The sequence below is a fragment of the Corvus kubaryi genome, unplaced genomic scaffold, assembly GCF_017639235.1.
Source record: "Corvus kubaryi isolate FWS band 111438036 unplaced genomic scaffold, C.kubaryi_AGA036_p1.0 71, whole genome shotgun sequence".
In the NCBI taxonomy this organism is placed as follows: domain Eukaryota; kingdom Metazoa; phylum Chordata; class Aves; order Passeriformes; family Corvidae; genus Corvus; species Corvus kubaryi.
The window spans coordinates 17163928-17181605 of NW_024582059.1; the positions used below are offsets into that span (position 1 = coordinate 17163928).

At 39.0% G+C, this 17678-nt stretch overlaps 2 protein-coding genes across 3 annotated transcripts in view; one reads left to right on the forward strand and one right to left on the reverse strand.

Moving 5' to 3' along the window:
- ANAPC10 (anaphase promoting complex subunit 10) overlaps positions 1–435 on the reverse strand; it is a 34341-nt gene extending 33906 nt beyond the window's left edge. Inside the window, exon 1 of the mRNA XM_042049917.1 lies at positions 278–435. The gene's annotated coding sequence lies outside the window, so the exon portion shown is untranslated. The remainder of the gene's footprint in view (positions 1–277) is intronic.
- ABCE1 (ATP binding cassette subfamily E member 1) overlaps positions 1–17288 on the forward strand; it is an 18420-nt gene extending 1132 nt beyond the window's left edge. Inside the window, exons 1-18 of one of the 2 annotated variants that reach the window (XM_042049909.1) lie at positions 107–200; positions 6375–6542; positions 6844–6929; positions 7443–7540; positions 7919–8036; positions 9850–9987; positions 10134–10203; positions 11284–11380; positions 12344–12433; positions 13017–13138; positions 13802–14023; positions 14442–14501; positions 14586–14644; positions 14818–14928; positions 15019–15161; positions 15258–15380; positions 16397–16508; positions 16755–17288. In XM_042049909.1, the coding sequence (XP_041905843.1) occupies positions 6440–6542; positions 6844–6929; positions 7443–7540; positions 7919–8036; positions 9850–9987; positions 10134–10203; positions 11284–11380; positions 12344–12433; positions 13017–13138; positions 13802–14023; positions 14442–14501; positions 14586–14644; positions 14818–14928; positions 15019–15161; positions 15258–15380; positions 16397–16508; positions 16755–16802 (1800 nt within the window). In that variant the 5' untranslated portion in view covers positions 107–200; positions 6375–6439 and the 3' untranslated portion in view covers positions 16803–17288. Of the gene's footprint in view, positions 1–106; positions 201–6374; positions 6543–6843; positions 6930–7442; positions 7541–7918; positions 8037–9849; positions 9988–10133; positions 10204–11283; positions 11381–12343; positions 12434–13016; positions 13139–13801; positions 14024–14441; positions 14502–14585; positions 14645–14817; positions 14929–15018; positions 15162–15257; positions 15381–16396; positions 16509–16754 lie in introns of those variants that run through there. The other variant, XM_042049911.1, reaches the window with a different exon arrangement.
- Positions 17289–17678: the final 390 nt, after the last annotated feature.

Consider the following 17678-nt stretch of genomic DNA (forward strand, 5'->3'; position numbering starts at 1 on the left):
CCGTGGCGCGCGCCCAGACCCCGCCTCCCAGGCCCGACGGCCATCTTGGCCGGGTGGCGGCGGCGGCGGCGCGAGCACGTTGCGCGCGCGGGCCCGCGTGCGGGAGCACCGGACGCCGTTCCCCCGCCGCGGCCCGACGGCGCCGCGCGCGCTCCCAGCCCTCCTCCCCCCGCCCCGCCTCTGCCCCCTCACAGCTCCCGGTAAGTAACGCCGGGGGGAATTCCGACCTTCCCGCACGGGAATGGAGGCGGTAGGGCAGGGGCCCCTCTCCTCATACCGTGCTGCTGGCCTGGCCGCCGCCTCTGGGCTTGGCCTGGGTGGTGGCCTCGCCCGATCCACCGTGGGAGAAGGGTCGGCTCGACCGCGCCCCGCCCGGGCCTTAGGGCCGGACGCTCCCGGGAATCGGGGCTCGCTGCCGGCGTGGGCACGGCCCGGGCCGGCACTGCCTGCACACGCGGTACGTCATCCCAGACGCCTCGGGTTTTGTGCCAGCCGGGGTCAGAGAGCGCCGTCCCTGCTGCTGCTCCCGGCCGCAGGAATGGCTTCCCTGTGGATGCAGCGCGGGATCCTCGCTTGCTTGCGGTGGTGGCGGCCTGCCTCTGGGAAAGGGAACGCCGGCATTTTGCTCCTGTGGAAAGGGGGAACTTCCTCCTCGGGTGGGGGGGAAAGCCGTATTTTGCCTTCTTTTGGGAGAAGCTGATATCCACGTGGGTGCTTGTGGGGCGGTGAGGAGATCAAGCCTTCTTGCAGGTGCGATAAGATAGTGGGGTAAGGCCATTTCCTACGAGGTATGTGTAAAAACAAAAGAAGAAGTCGGCAGGGCTTTTCTCAAGGACCATGGTGGTGTTTCCTCCCTGGAATGCACATGGATGTTTCACCTGCACGTTCCTGTGACAGTTTTCACGCCCTAATTTAAGTTTCCCTGTTGTGGTTCCTTCCCTAAACTGCAGTCCTAAACCAGTGGTCGTGAAATTCTTTCATTAGTTTCATTAGAGTGCTAATTTATGGTTTCATTCTCACACATTTCACTTCACGTTAAGGGGAAATGTTAAAGATTGAGTGATAATTAATACTGCTCAGCACAAGCTAAACACACCCACTCGTTGTGCAGCGTCAGTATATTTGACCATATGCTTTCATGTTAGCATCCTATTGTCTTATTCATGTTGTGTCTTATGAGTAACATAATGATTTAATACAGTAGGGAAATTTAGGCATGTCTAAACTTTTTTTACATTGCCTCAGTTTCTAAAACTAATGTCAAAACCTTAAGCATACACTAGTTCTTAATTCTTGGCAGATTTTGTTTGTTCTTGTATCATTTACTATTGTTTCTGCTTTGAATCTTATAGATGTAGTGATCTCCCATATGCAGTTTGAAAATCTGTTTTATTTTTCATTTAAATTTTCTTTGGGTATTCTAGTTCTTAACTTTCTTGTTCTTGTTATGATGGACTGTATGTAGTCAGTACATCAGCAATGGAATTAATAGGCAGTTCTTGAGCTTGTTTTCAATGGCAGCTGGAAATGCTGCTCATCCTCTCTTCTTTCCACAGCATTTCTCTCTGAGGTCTGATGCAGTGTAATTTTATAAAATGTTCACTGTTTTTGTGCAAAGCAACTAAAGTATGACACAATTCTGAACCCAGACCTTGCCTTCACATCTTTCATTGAATAGTCTCTGGTTCTGTTTCAGGCTTCGTTTACTTTTAATGTTTTAATTTTTCTTTGTTTTAAGTCTGAATAATTCAGTGCGATTTCAAATCCTTCTCACTCATAATTGCCTTGACTTAGTGGATTCTAATTTAGCTCTAATGCCTGTGAAAGAAATAAATATTATTATGCAAGCACATTGCACTTGTTCTACAGATCGTACATGGCTGTTGCCTTCTGTGACAGATAGCAAGATCTGCACGTGCTGCTTTTTTTTTTTTGTAGTCTGGTGTGTCAGGGTGTGCAGCAGCTGTGTCAGACAGCCTAAGAATGCTGACTCAGAATGCTTGTGATAACATGTTTTGTGTCTTATTTTTAGACATGTTTGATTTTTTTGTATTAAATTACATAATTGAACATAATATACAGCTTTTGGCTTCAACAAGTGATACTTCCAAGGTTTTTAGACCATCTTTTTTTCTCTAGCCAGAAGTTTTAGTCATTCTCTCATTGTTTCACCTGTGTTGTCAGTCCTTTCTGGGAAGATTTTCTGCTGCTACTCCATCATCATTCACTAATTCAAAGCAACTCTTTAGTCTAGTAGTTAGTAGTAAATTAATATTTTCATACTCTGTTGTTTATTCTGTTCTTCTTGAAATGGAAAGGAGGAGTGCAGTCATGAAGTCAAATGCTTCTGAGTACCAGTTTCTCCTGCCCCTAAACTGCTGACTGCACTGCACAGTTGCAGGTGTGCTATTCTGTAACATTGCTGATCTGTGTTCAGTGTCCTGAGAGTTCTACTTCTGCTCTTTGGAATCAGACCATCCTATAATTTAAATGCCACTCAGCTAACTGGACGTGAATATGTAACTTGAGTTCAGTCTGGTTTTGGACAGTTTGTTTATTTGTTTCTGAGTTCTAAGTAGAAATTATTGCTTTCTGTCGTGGACAGTTGTCATTGTAGACATCAGCACAGTCCTGAAAATATTGCAGAAGTTACAGGAGTCACAAATATTTTTTTTTCTGAAAATGGTTAAGACCACCAGAGAGTTTTGGATAAACTGACGCTTCCGTTAGGTAGATGGGAGCAAAGTGGGAGGCGTGTGTGTCTCCATGCTGCTTCATTGCTTCTATTCCCCCCCACCAAGTACTCTAATAAATGCTTAGTGTACATACTTAAGTCTTCAAAACTATTCAGCACAGATGGGCATTTTACCATGTAAGTTAGAATTAGAAAAAAATCCTAAACTTGGGCTGTTTGATTGCTTACCAACCACAGTCTGATTTCAGCAGTGAGTGTAAACTTCAGTCTGATTAACCTGCCAAGACTGTGCAAAGCTTGCTGAGAAAGTTGGCAAGAATTGCTTGTTTTAAGCCATACTTGCCTTGGTGTTTGAGAGCAGCCCCGTCCCACTCCTCTGCTTTGCAGCTTCAGGCTAAACCCGAGCTGGAAGGGGGCGTGGCTGAGGGGAGATGTCTGGGCTGCTCTCGGCACTGCTCAGCAGGAACCTCGAGCAGGGTTTGGGGGGCTGGGGAGGGCAGCCTGCTGAGCCACAGCAGGTTTGTCTTCTGGAGCTCGCCTGTGGAACCCACGGAACTGGTTCACTGCTGCTTAGAGCCAGTGGTCTGTCTGTCTGTCTGCTCAGGCCTTGGAGAAAGGGCTGACCCAGGTTAGGCACTTCCCCTGGGAAAACAGAGAGGGAGTGATTCACCCCCAAATACTCTTTGCACTGTAAACTGCAGGATTTTAATGAAAAGCATTGGGATGTCTTCCCAGAGAATGTATCTTTATTTGAAATAATGACAATAACCAGTATCTGTCCCCAAGAAAATTACCCTGACTTAGACGGCTTTATAGTCCTTAAAAGTAAGGCTTTCAGTTTCTTGTTTTCTCATGTATTAAAGTGAGAACTGCAGACTCATTATTCCGTGCCTGTTGGCCTGGCCTGCGGATGTCATTTCAATGTTCAGCCCTACTTTGTCAGTCTGGTCTGACAATACAGATCTGTTAAATAAATTTTAATTTTTTTTTTTAATATTCAGTTGTTTGTTTGAAAACATCAGCTGTGTTAATAGGACTTTCTGCCTTAGGAAATTTAAAATAGTAAAGTAAGAAAATGAAATACAAGTAGAAACTAACGCAGTAAGGTTGGCAGCGTGACTAGTAGTTACATTCATTTATAGCTGATAAAGAATAGTTTTGACATTAGTTTTAAAATACTTTGGAAATTTAATAAAGGAATAAGACTACCACTTTTAAAAGGAACCACTTAAATTATTCGTAACTATGGTAGTAATGGATTTAAGGATACAATAACATCTGCTTTTCTGACCTTTGCTGAGTGTTAAATGTCCATCTTCTTTTCATTCATATTGCAGTAATATCTGGAGGATTCCTTCCAACTGAAGCTTATGGAAGAGTAGAGTTTAACATGATAAATGTGCCATACACCTGTTTGGTTCTTGCTTCCTTCAGGAGTTTGCCAGTCACAACCTTTCTTCATCCAGTAGCCTTATGAAATAAATACAGTCTGTAAACCACTGCAGGATACTTTGGTTTGGTGAAGCAAAGGTGAACTGGACATCCAACAGAAAATACTTTCTTTAATTAGAAATGTTGGAGTCCTTTGGATGCAACTGCACCTTTGGATTGTATGGAAACCTGAAGTATTTCAAGACTTTTTCCCAATTATATCACTGAACTACTGATACTGCATTGAAATGGTTTTGAACATGCACCATCTGTAGGGCTGTCATCCCTTTATTTAGTGGTGGTGAGATGGAAATGCTTTGTACTTTATGGCATTTTTTGACCAAAAAAACCCTGTATGTCATCTGTAATATCTTAAAATCTTCCAAGACCCTCATAATTCAGTTGTCTTTGTTGTTCTGGAGCTGAAGGGAGTTGTCCTTAGGCGTGCCTTGTTCATAGGAACACAAAAGTTATTATTACTGTTATTTTCAGTACTGTGAGTGAATATAGTAATGGAAATATGAATGCACTTTAGAACACATTGCACCTTTTTTACCTGTCAAGACTTAAATGTAAAATTCTCTGCCCTTCCCTTCATTTGCTGCAGCTGTACAAAGTCCCAGTACTATCCCGTGCTTGTCAATGTACATTAAAAAAGCTAAGCAAGGAAAGAGAAGGTTGTAGGATACAAGTTGTAATTTCACATCTTTGCATGCATTTATTTGTTATTTCAGGAATATTTAATCATCTTGTACTCCACAGAATTATAGAATTTTTTAGGTTGGAAAAGATCTCCAAGGTAGTTGAGTCCCACCATTAACACAGCACTGCCCCCTAACCTGTGTCCCCGAGTGCCACATCTACATGTCTTTTAAATGCCTCCAGGGATGGTGACACCACCACTTCCCTGAGCTGCCTGTTGTAGTGCTTGTCCACCTTTCAGCGAAGATATTTTTCCTAATATCCTATCTAAATCTCCCCTGGTTAAATCTGAGGCTGTTTCCTCTTGTCCTGTCTCTTGTTGTCTCTTGTTATTTTGGAGCAGAGTCCAATCCCCCACCTTGGTACACCCTCCTTTCAGGCAGTTGTAGCCAGTGATAAGGGCTCTCCTGAGCCTCCCTTTCTAAACACCCCCAGCTCCCTCAGCCGTTCCTCAGACCTGTGCTCCAGCCCCTTCCCCAGCTCCATTGCCCTTCTCTGGACTCCCTCCAGCACCTCAGTGTCTTTCTTGCACTGAGGGGCCCAGAACGGGACACAGCGCTCGAGGTGCAGCCTCACCAGTGCCCAGAACAGGGGCACAGTCACTGCCCTGGTCCTGCTGGCCACACTATTGCTGATGCAGGCCAGGTGCCATTGGCCTTCTTGGCCAGCTGGGCACAGCTGGCTCATGTGCAGTCACTGTTGACCAGCACCTCCAGGTCCTTTTCCACCAGGCTGCCCCAGCCTGTAGCACTGCCTGGGGTTGTTGTGACCCAAGGGCAGGACCCAGCGTTTGGCCTTACTGATCCTCTGCCTATGCATCCAGCTTGGCCACATCCTTTTGCAGACCCTTTCGATGTTCTTTATAAAGAATTTTACTTATATTTATTGAAATGTATTATAGGCATTGATACCATATTAGGAGGTGCAGAATGTAACTGTAGTTATTTAAATACTACTGAAACTCGAGATTACAGAATCAAACGTCATCGTGTATGTCTGCTCACGTTGCCTGTTTTACTTTTTATATGCAATTACAGTTTTCACTTTGAAAACTAGTTTACATTTTACATTGTTTTAAACCTTTAATACAGAATATTGGCATACAGTTCGTAAATGTAAATTCTAATTATATTCTCGGAGTAATAGTTGTAGTCACAGTTTGACAGTGTGAACAAGGGTGCTTTACACAAGGCAGCTTGTGAAACTAGACTTTGCAGCTGTATAGATTCTTACTTATGTTCTTACTACAATATGCTTTTTTTGGAAACAAATCCATTTTCAGATATAATCACAATTTTATTTTTATACTGGAAAAATAGTAATGGGATGGAAAGTTGATGTTAAAAATTTGTGCAGTTGTCTATGCATCAGTATCCTTGTTATTTGTATCTCTGACTTTGCTCTGTTTGCCACGTTGCTTAAAGGAGGAAAAAATCAATTAATTTTGTGTTTTTCATCTCTGCACTCCACTAGTAATAACTTAGGACATGTCTGTTCTCTGTACTGTCAGTAACATGGGGTTTTTTTCCCTTTTTTTTTCCATAAGGTCTGGAAGACTCCCACTACTCCTTGTCATAATTGGTGTATGTGTTTAACCCTAAATTGTGCATTATGGCAGACAAATTAACAAGAATTGCTATAGTCAACCATGACAAGTGTAAGCCAAAGAAATGTCGTCAGGAATGCAAGAAGAGTTGTCCTGTGGTTCGAATGGGTAAGATACAATGTAACAAAGTATTTAAGCAATTGGAGACAATTCAATTTCTACTAGGAGGAATGAGCTTTTTATAATTGCTAGATTTTTGTGTATCATTCAAGGTTTTGTTTCATAAAGCCTTTAGAAATATCACTGAAAGCAGGAACAATTCTTAGTAATAATGACACTTTTCAACCCTTTAGATGATCTAAAGCTGCACTGAACATTCATCAGTTGCATGTTCCTCTGTGGAATTTAGTAGGCAGGAGTTCTGATTCACCAGAAACTTTATTGACCTTATCTTATTTTTTTTCACCAGGAAAACTTTGCATAGAAGTCACATCACAGAGCAAAATAGCATGGATTTCAGAAACACTTTGTATTGGTTGTGGTATTTGCATCAAGGTAAATGTTAAACTGCTTTTTTTTAAAGTGCTAAATGTTCCTTATTTTGCTATTATATTTAGTAATGCATACTGTTAACTTGAAAAAGCAGTTTTCTTTCCTGGACTGATCAGACCAAGTTAACTGCTACTGTTCACAGAAAGTTAAGAACTGTGTCACTTGACTGAACTGGTTGAGTTGCAGGGTGTGGGTTTTGTTGTGGCTTTGTTTTTGCTTAGCTTTGTTTGGGTTTCTTGTTTGTGTCTGTAGACAGCAGCAGAATGATGTTTTTTTGAAAGAGGTGGAGAATATGTGCAGTGTGCCTTATTTGTATTGTAGACCAACAGTCTAAATTGCTGACTATTAATTTGAAAAATGTGGTATAGAACTTCCTTGGCAGGTTGATCATGTAAAGGAAATTTGGCACAAGTCCATGTAAAAATGCAGATGCACAGCTGGGTGCAGTATAAAACATAGTCTTTTGATAATAAATTGTTGTGTGCACTAAAAATCTCTATTTTATTTCAATTCCAGAAATGCCCTTTTGCAGCTTTGTCAATTGTTAACTTACCTAGCAACCTGGAGAAAGAAACAACGCATAGATACTGTGCCAATGCCTTCAAACTTCACAGGTATTTTATTTTTCAAATATCAATGTAACAGAGACAAAAAATCCAACATAGTGCACATCCAAGCGTTCTTGTTTCTTATTTCCAGTAGCTTCCTTTTAGAATGTTAATTACGTTTTTCTTAGTAAAAGGTATTATAATGAAATAAAGTGTAAGGGATTATTTTACAGAGCCCCTATTTAAAAACAGACTACCCTTAAATATTTCTTACGATCTTCTATTTGTAAGGAATTTGATATTATTTGAGTTAGATATTTGCAAGTTAACAAAGTGGGCTGTAATAATGAGAAATCTGAAAATGACTTGTAACATTTACTTGACCATTTAATGTTGGTGTCTGATGACATTAATATAACACAAAGTTATCAATGTTGTGTACAGGTTGCCTATCCCTCGTCCAGGTGAAGTGCTGGGATTGGTTGGAACCAATGGTATTGGAAAATCAACTGCCTTGAAAATTTTAGCAGGAAAACAGAAGCCAAATCTTGGAAAATATGATGTATGTATCAGCAATAGAGTTGGCATTCTAGATAGCTGTGTTTATATATTTGGACTGAATTTTTGTATTTGTGTGGATCTTGGCGCTTTCCCTGTTAACAGCCAGTGACCTACTCCACACAGGAACAGTAGTAGAAGGTTATTGTTAACAAAGGCTTTCTTGCAAATTGCGTGTATCTCTCAAGAAAGATCAGGATACTAATTGTAACTATAACTCGCAGAAGATAAATATCAGAGGTAGGTTTCTGTCTTGAAGTCACACTTAAGGGCTTGGAGTTTTTTTAATACCAGTCTTTTAAAAAATGTCAAGTTTTTCTCCCTGCACAATTTACCTGTTCCCAGGAGGGATTTCCATAGCTCAAGTTTTGGAGTTTCTTTGAAGTTAACTTTGTTTTTATCTGAATAGCTCTAGGGTCTATGAGCACTTGCCATGTACACTTGTAATTTCTTAGGCATTTTTATCTTTGATTCTTTTGAGGAGGATTTCTCATAAAGTATGTTGTTAGTACGTAAGCTGTGGTTGAAGATATTTTCCAGTGTACAGTTTAATACTGAGCTCTGAAAATCCTTAGTTTCTTCATGTTGCTAGTTACTTAGAGATAAGATTTTTTGAGAACCAGACTTAACAGCAACTTGTAACTGCTGGTATTGATGGGAATTCATAATCCATTTTCCGATGTATGTACTCCAAGTCAAACTGCAGCCAGTGAGCAAAATACCAGGGCTTCTTTACCTAGCACTACTCCAAAGAGTAAATACTGTTAGAGAAAAGGCATAAATAACTACTATTAGTACTCGTCTTATAAGTATTTCAGATATCAGTTTCTTACCTTCAAATTGCACATGGACAATTGAATTCTGATGGACACTTTTGTCCTTCAATAAGCACTTGTAAGAACAAGTGTGTTCAAACTTTCTTCAGCAGTTTCTTTACCTGAAAGAGTAATGTTTTGATAAACTATTCATTTCATGGTGGCCACCTAAAGCTGCAAAGAAATAATCATTTCCCAGATACATTCTCTTTCAAGTTTGGTTTATATTATTTTGTGGACTTCTTGTTTCAGGTGGTAGTATTGCAGAAAAAGCAAAATTTTTGACTTTCTGAATGTGTATTTAATTGAATTACCATGCTTCCAAAATCAGACTTTGCTGTGAAGGAGCTATATCAGTATGACCACAGAAACATGTGGTATGAATTGAATCTTCCATGTTGCTTCTGCTCTAAAACTGATGGAGCATTTCCTCTGTGTATTTGCTTGGTTTGGAAATGTGACTGTGTCAGTCTGATTCCATACTGTTTATCATCAAAGTAATTAACTCAGCACCCCTCAGAGTAGTACACTGTGCAAGGGGGAACTTTTCATGGGTGAGTGCTTTGAATAGTCCCTTTCTTTTTCAGCTTGTCATTTTTCCTTGGTCTTCTCATTCTTTTTCCTTGGAAATGTTTGCTAGAAGCAGAGAAAACTACCAAATTTTATTGCATCTTCTGTGCAAGTTTGTGCTTTTATCGTTCCAGTCCTTTTCCTTTGGATTAGCTGTAGTGTAGTACTCTAATCCATGCTGTCATTTTCCCCATGAAGTTGTTTCAGTTCAGTAGATTCTTTACTGTGCAAATTTAATTTTTTTTTTTTTTTAAGGCTAGTGATACCTGGAAAAAATCTCTGAACTTTGTTTTTAGAATGTTTTTGGAGGGTTTTTTTGTTTGTTAACTTACAAGCATATTCTATTTTCCCTTATTGGTTGGAATTTAAAATTAGGGTTTCTTATTATGCTTTTAATGGTATAAGTAAACCCAGGCTTTAATTTTGTCACAGGATCCACCTGACTGGCAAGAAATTTTGACTTACTTCCGAGGATCCGAATTACAAAATTATTTTACCAAGATCCTGGAAGATGACCTTAAAGCTATCATTAAACCTCAGTACGTGGACCAGATCCCTAAAGCTGCAAAGGTGAGACCTTTCACAAGTTAATAGAAAGCTGGGAGCTTCTTCTGTAATACTTCTCTTGTGATTAAAGGTTTTATTTAGCAGCATAATTCAGAACTGTCTGAAATGTTTTATGTTGTTTGTTTTGTTCTTTATTATCTATCATGCAGGGAACAGTGGGATCAATTCTGGATAGGAAGGATGAAACTAAGACACAAACTGTTGTATGTCAGCAGCTTGGTAAGTAATTTTGTACAGTCAAATTTTAAAGCAGTTGAGAAGCTTGTATTTACTGAAACAATCAAGTTACCAGAATGTGATAGAACATGTAAATTATACCAAAAAAAATTATATACGTAAATTATACAAAAAAAACCCAGAGAAAAAGTAAAGGTGCTTTAGTGTAAAGCCTAGGGCTAAATAACACAAATAATACTTCCTGGTGGCAAAGGCAAACTAATTGATACATGCTAGTTAACAGAATGTAATGCAGTTTCTGTTTCATAGTAGAAAGTGCTTATTTTTAAATCTGCTGCTCTTGCTTGCTCACAAGTGTGGCAAAATCTTAGCATCCCCCTTGGGAGAACCACTGCATGTAGAAAGTATTATCCTAGTGTACCACACTCCCCCCAAAGCTTATGTACATCTAATTATAGTAGGAGTAACACTGACTTCTGAGATTAATATAACTAATAAGAGCATCTGCATAGTTCAGCCCTGGTGATGTTTTGTATGTGTTTTATGTTTGGTTGTTACTGAATTTAGTTGTTGCTAAATTCACAATAGGATTCTCTTTGGTAGAACTGGGTGGTAAAAGTGGGGCTGCTATTGTGCCACCAAGAACATGGGCTTTGAGTCTCAATTTATTAGTGACACAATCTATTCTTGAAATGCAGTGTTCATTAAACTGCCTAGAAAATACTGGCTTCACCCTTCTGCTGTAAGGTTTGAGGGACTTGATTTTCTTGAAAACCAGAACTCTTCAGCCAAGTCTGACAACAAACACTTTCAAACCTGGTATAGTTTCTTTTTAGGGCCAGAAGTCTTTACCAAATATGTGGTGGAAAAAGAAATAGAAATGTAATCCTTCTGCATGATAAGAAGCAGCCATGCAGTTAATGCTGCAGAGAAGCCATAGCTTGCTGTGACATAGTATTAGCAGTATGATACTGATACTGTATAAACTGAATGCTTATTCTCCTTTGTTTTCTTTTCCTCTGTGTAGAATGCTTGCTATCTTTATACATGTTTCTGTAGGTAATAAAAATATGGATTGTTGTGTTGGTTATAACATACCTAAAATTAACCACTTATTTGCAGACTTAACACACCTGAAAGAAAGAAATGTTGAGGACCTTTCAGGAGGAGAACTTCAGAGATTTGCTTGTGCAGTTGTTTGCATTCAGAAGGCTGATATGTATGTTTAATTTACTTCTGTTACACATTGCTTCTAATAATCTGTCTCAGAATATGGTCCTCGAATTTACACTTAACAATAATACTTCTGTTTGAAACATTGAAAAGTATTTATTAATTATTAAATAAAGTTTTAAAAGGATTTTTTAAAAAACCAAAACTTTTGCCAACTCATCAGCTGAAAGCCATATTTAGTTCATGTATAGTCTCTGGATTTTGCATACTTTTATTTACCTGAGTGGAAATAGCTGATTTCAGAAGCTAGTGTTAAATTTCAGCATCACAACTTCATAACCTCTCCCTAATCCCACCTAAATATATCCTGTTGGACAGCACACCTGTCTCAGCCTCTCTGAATGAGAAAGGTACAGCTGCTTCCCCACCTCTTGGAACTTGTGTCCCTCCTCTCCTGTCTTGCAAGCAGGAAATCAGTGTCTAATCTATGCTGTTTCCTGACTCCTTGGGACCAGGAAAGCAAAATCAGAAGAGTTATGAGGTTTTGGGTTTTTTGCTTTGATGAGGTTTTAGTTGGTTGGTTTTGTTCTGCTTGGGCTGCTGTTTTTTGGTTGGTTGGTGTGAGTTTCAAGTGAGTTTCCTTGTTCAGTTTTCTCTTTTTGGAAGATGTCCTTCTTCCATTCTTCTAAAGTATTTCTGCACTTTTCAGTTCATGTTAAATTAAGGTAACTCAGAATGAGTGCATGGGACTCCTAACTGCTGATTTCTTGTAACTTTTGGTAACTTTGTCAGAGCTCATGACAAAGTAATACTTAACTCACTTTTCAGATGACAGTCTACAGAGAATGAAGGCAGGTGTGCACAATTCTCATTTTTTGTCTCCCTTTCTCAGTATAAATAATGATATTTTTTTTATTTCCATGTATTTAATGGTTGAAATGTTAATATTATGTTTGAATAAGTAGAAAGCTTGCATTCACTAAGACTTCACTCCTCCTTTTGGGATTAGCTTCATGTTTGATGAACCTTCCAGCTACTTGGATGTCAAGCAGCGATTGAAGGCTGCCATTACTATTCGGTCCCTGATAAACCCTGACAGGTAAATACAAGCTTCAAATGTTTTGCTAGACTGTAATAATGCATGCCTGTTCACAGAGGGAAGAAACATCCAGTCCATCTCCTTAGAAGTGCTTACTTCTCAGTATGGTATACTAACATGTTTCAAATATTCCAAGCCAGTCATATTCTATTCTTTTGCATTTTGGAAACTTACTTCCTGTAGTTTCTTGTCTCGATTCAGAATTTTGTAATAAGGATGGGAAAACATTGGTGGTTACTTTCCACCTGAATATTGCTGTTTCATCCCTTTCTCACAAAGATTTTTATTTTCTTAAAATGTGCTAAGTATTTTTCACTCAAATCAATCAATATCCTTCCACTTACATAAAGAAGCTGCCAGTTTACACTGAAGATGGGCTTTCAATTTGTCATTTGCAAGTTTATTGGACAGTTTAAAAAATGCTTGTTAGAGATTTGAACTCTCTCCTTTTTTAGTATAAAGTGAAGAAACCATGTTAACTAAAAATCATGTTGATAGCTCTTGTTTATGCAAGACTAGAGTAAGAAAAAAGGAAAAATGTTTTGCACTGAAGTAAAAAAGCATCTCTCTGGCTCTTTTTCAGGTACATTATTGTTGTAGAGCATGATCTAAGTGTGTTAGATTATCTCTCTGACTTTATCTGCTGCCTGTATGGTGTGCCAAGTGCTTATGGTGTTGTTACCATGCCTTTCAGCGTAAGAGAAGGTAATTCTTGCCATATTTCTCCTTTTAAGCATAACCAAAAAAGACAGCAAAATGCCAATTGTCTGTTGTATAAACTTGTCCTCTTCCTGTTACAGTTCAGCAATGAAAATCTACTGTTTGATTTTCTGCAGAATTTCTGTGTTACATGATTCTAAATTTGTAACTCAGCCCAAAAGCCTTAATTATGAAATGCCCTTTTTCTCTTGCTATGGACATCATTTTGATACTTGTAGGCGTTTCGTAAACAGTGGAGTTACACAAAAGACCTTATTAGTAGAGAAAGGTCAGGAGGCAGTTTGCACAGTGCAGAGGTACATATTGTTCATCTGAATTGACCCCACTTGTAGTACTGAGCTCAGTAAAAACTCGTTTTGAGAGAATGGGCCCAACAGCAGTAGTTCCTTTAAGCCCCACACACATCACTAACTGTGGGTTTTCAGGAAGAGCTGCTACAGCCATTCTGTAATTTAGTAAGGGTTTTCTTTATTCAATTTGTATAATGTGCACACTTTAAAAAGGGGAGGTCTTGTTGCTTCTTTTACCGTGCCATTTAAATTCCAGAATTCTCCTTACCTGAATGGAATTTACAGCCAGGAATTGAAATTCATCTTGTTTTACTTTGTTACAGACCTTTTTTAATGATCTTTTTTCCTCCCATCATAGGCATAAACATTTTCCTAGATGGCTATGTTCCAACAGAAAATCTAAGGTTTCGAGATGCATCTCTGGTATTTAAAGTAGCTGAGACAGCTAACGAAGAAGAGGTTAAAAAGATGTGTATGTACAAATATCCAGGAATGAAAAAAAAGATGGGAGAATTTGAACTATCCATAGTAGCTGGAGAATTCACCGATTCTGAAATTATGGTGATGTTAGGGGAAAATGGTGAGTGCAATTTATGTTGGAAACTGTTTCTCCAACCTTGAATATGCTCCTAAAGCCCTTCTTCACTTTGGGAGCCAGGCTTCAGAATTACTGAGTTTGAGTCAGGTTGAGCTGCTTGTTACCTGGGGAAGACATCACACCATGAGTCCCCTGACTAGAGAGGTGAAGTTACCGTGTGTTAACAATGTCATTGTTTGTCTGTTACCCCATTTTAAAACCTTACCATTTTAAGATGTCTCTTTCCATTTGAAAAAGCAAGTAGTAAGTGCTGGAAGTTAATATAGGAGTTCTCAAAGCAGTCTAATTTTAAAATGTATTCTTTATTAAATAGTCTTTGTTGTTGTTGTATCAGTGACTTAATTGTTAGAGGTCTAAATTACTAAAAAGTGATTAATCTGTAACTTGTATTTTAACTTAGGAACTGGCAAAACAACATTTATCCGAATGCTTGCAGGAAGACTTACACCTGATGAAGGAGGTAATGTGTAATACCTTAGCTGAAATCTATTTTAAAGATACTGGAAAGGCTCTTGTTTACAATATTAATTTTGGTTTTTTATAGGTGAGGTCCCAGTCCTAAATGTTAGCTACAAACCACAGAAAATCAGCCCTAAATCTACGGTATGTTTCAGCCTTATTTACTAAGTATTGTGTTTGCTACAAAACGCAGAGACAGAAATTTTTTTATTCTTATTTTATATCTATTATCTATTTTAGATAGAATTTTTTTATTCTATTTATGCTTGTTTTCTTGTGGTGCATAAAACTGAATAGCAACATTTTCCTTTTGCTAGGGAAGCGTCCGTCAGCTGCTGCACGAGAAGATCAGAGATGCCTATACACACCCCCAGTTTGTAACTGACGTGATGAAACCTCTTCAGATAGAAAACATCATTGACCAGGAGGTATTAATTGCTTGAATCAACATCCCACTTGTCTTAACTCTTAACCTGTACCTGAACTAAGCATGGCCTTGTTTCTTCCCACACCACCAGGTTCAGACACTGTCTGGTGGTGAGTTGCAGCGTGTGGCATTAGCTCTTTGTCTGGGTAAACCTGCAGATGTTTATCTGATTGATGAGCCCTCAGCATATTTGGACTCTGAACAGCGTCTGATGGCTGCCAGAGTCATTAAACGGTGAGTACACATGGTGGGGAAGGAACTGAAATTGGCAATAGTACTACAATGAGATCACATTACTCTCTCTTCTTTTCTTTTTCTCCCTCATTTCAGTTTCATTCTCCATGCTAAAAAAACAGCTTTTGTGGTAGAACATGATTTTATCATGGCTACATATCTTGCTGATCGTGTGATTGTTTTTGATGGCATTCCTTCAAAGAACACACTGGCAAACAGGTAAGAGAGTTGTTGGGATTAGTAAGCAAGATTGTCATCCCTGCTTAGGGAAATTTAAGCTGCATCCAAGGCTGTCCTGAGGGTTCTGACTTTGGTTTTGAATCATGGAACAGAAAATGGGATTAATTCTCACTTACAGGCTGGCTAGACCAGAGCTGGGGTGGGGTTGGAGAACCTAACCAAACCCTCAAGAACTAGACCACCTCCTGGCTTAGACCAGCCTTAAGCCAACTGCACAATGGCTAAATTACGATCAGAAGAGATCAAGTAAGTAGCATCAATAGTAAGGAAACAAAAAAGTAGCATCTGTTAAGTGTGCTCATTGAAAATAACTTTCAGATGTATTAAAAGAAAGCAGTGTATTAGTGGTACCTGTATGCAGATGTAGTGAAGGGCAAATCTTGACAGCGACACGCAGCGTACATTGTTTTACTCTTTCAAAGCTGTCCCATTTGATATGTCTACTTTTGTAAATAATTTCATGTAGATTACAGAGACTTTTTGATGAGCAGCCTTATCAGAAACCAGGGTTTTAGAACAGTGAGTACTTGGCACAAGCCAGATGAAGTAAACACATTGGTCTGCCATGTGTCTGCAACCCCCTGCTCTCCTGATTTTGATGGTGTTCCTTCCAAGAACACATGTATTGGAATTCAAAAATAGCAATTATACCCTGATGCTGAGAAAGTTATGATCTTTGTCAGATTTCGCTTATGGTGCAAGGGTTGGGGTTTTTTTCTTTGAATATAAGCAAGTGTGCCGGCACACACATGTAGATACAAAATAAAAATAATGCAAAGGTCGTGGCTGGAAGCCACACTGAGGTACTACTCTCATCTTTCAGCAGCCTCTCAGACAAGGTTTGACTAAAAATGTAGCACAGCCCAGTACATCAAATGCAGCTCACATTTGCATTTCCAGCTCTGAGTGAACTCAGGATGGAACTCAAAGTTGCCTGTAATTGTACAGTATAATACTTCTGAAAATGTAGCTAAAATATTCTTCTCTTTTAACAGTCCACAGACTCTTTTGGCTGGAATGAATAAGTTTTTATCTCAGCTTGAAATCACTTTTAGAAGAGACCCCAACAATTACAGACCAAGAATAAACAAACTCAATTCCATCAAGGTAAGAGAGGAGCACCTTTACAGTAAAGGAGCTGTGATTGTTTAATATGAAGCCAGGTTTTAAAGTAAGGACCAAAATGAAGATTGACATGGGAGTTCTGCTGTGCTGGACAAACAGCATGTGAAACTAGTAAGAGTAATAATAAGGGAAGCAGAAAGGAGTTTAGATAAGTGTCTTTTATTTCAGTTATGTTCAAGTCTGCCAAAGACTACTTCAAGTAACTGTGACCTTTTTTCTCTTCCCAAGGATGTGGAACAAAAGAAGAGTGGAAACTACTTCTTCCTGGATGACTAAATATTGAATCCCAGCATCTTTTTAACTGGCATCTAGACATGCATATTGGAACCTAAACAGCTGTGATGAGATGGCTCAGATCAGGTTTTAGAAAAATTAATCTTTTGGAGCTTAAAATCTCTTGCTGCATTTAACATCCAAGACAGTAGCAGTAAACATCCTAGTCTGAGTAAAACTGCCACTTTCTATATTTTGGTGACACAGCCCTATTTTCAGTGTAAAAATTTCAAAATAGACCACCTTGAAATTGTGCAAATGGGTCTTCTGATTTTTCAAAATTTAAGGGAGGTTTTCAATTCAATATATCCTACTCATGTACCAAGTGCTGACTGAACTTCCTCATTTTAAAATAAATCTTTGAGGCTGTTTTCTGTCTAAGAGGGAAGTTTACTAAGAATGTCACGCTACAGGACCGACTCCTCTTTCTAAAAGGTTGAATCTCTCTGGATGAGGGTTTCAAAAATAAAATATCCACCTAACTTACAACTCTTCTGTGACACTGCAGAATTTCTTCAATAACTAATTCAGAAGTGTGTATATGATGTCACACACCCCTTTTCTCACACTGTAGTGCACACAGACGATGCAGCACAAAGAATGTAAAAGGTAGCGACATCTTTTTTTGATCATCTGCCCCTGTGCATCTTCTCAGACCTAGTGAGACGAAAATAATTTGTGAAACAATCTTAAGGAAATACTAACATCCTTTCCATCTTTCCAACTTCCTCTTCCATGAAGTTTTTATAAGGTTAAGATGCAGGAATTACTTTAAGAAAAAGTAAAAGCCTTGATCCTTACTACAGACAAAAATGAAAGTAAGAAATATCTTGCTAAAACCTTACTTCCATATACAGTAAGGTCCTTGAGGGAACCAGA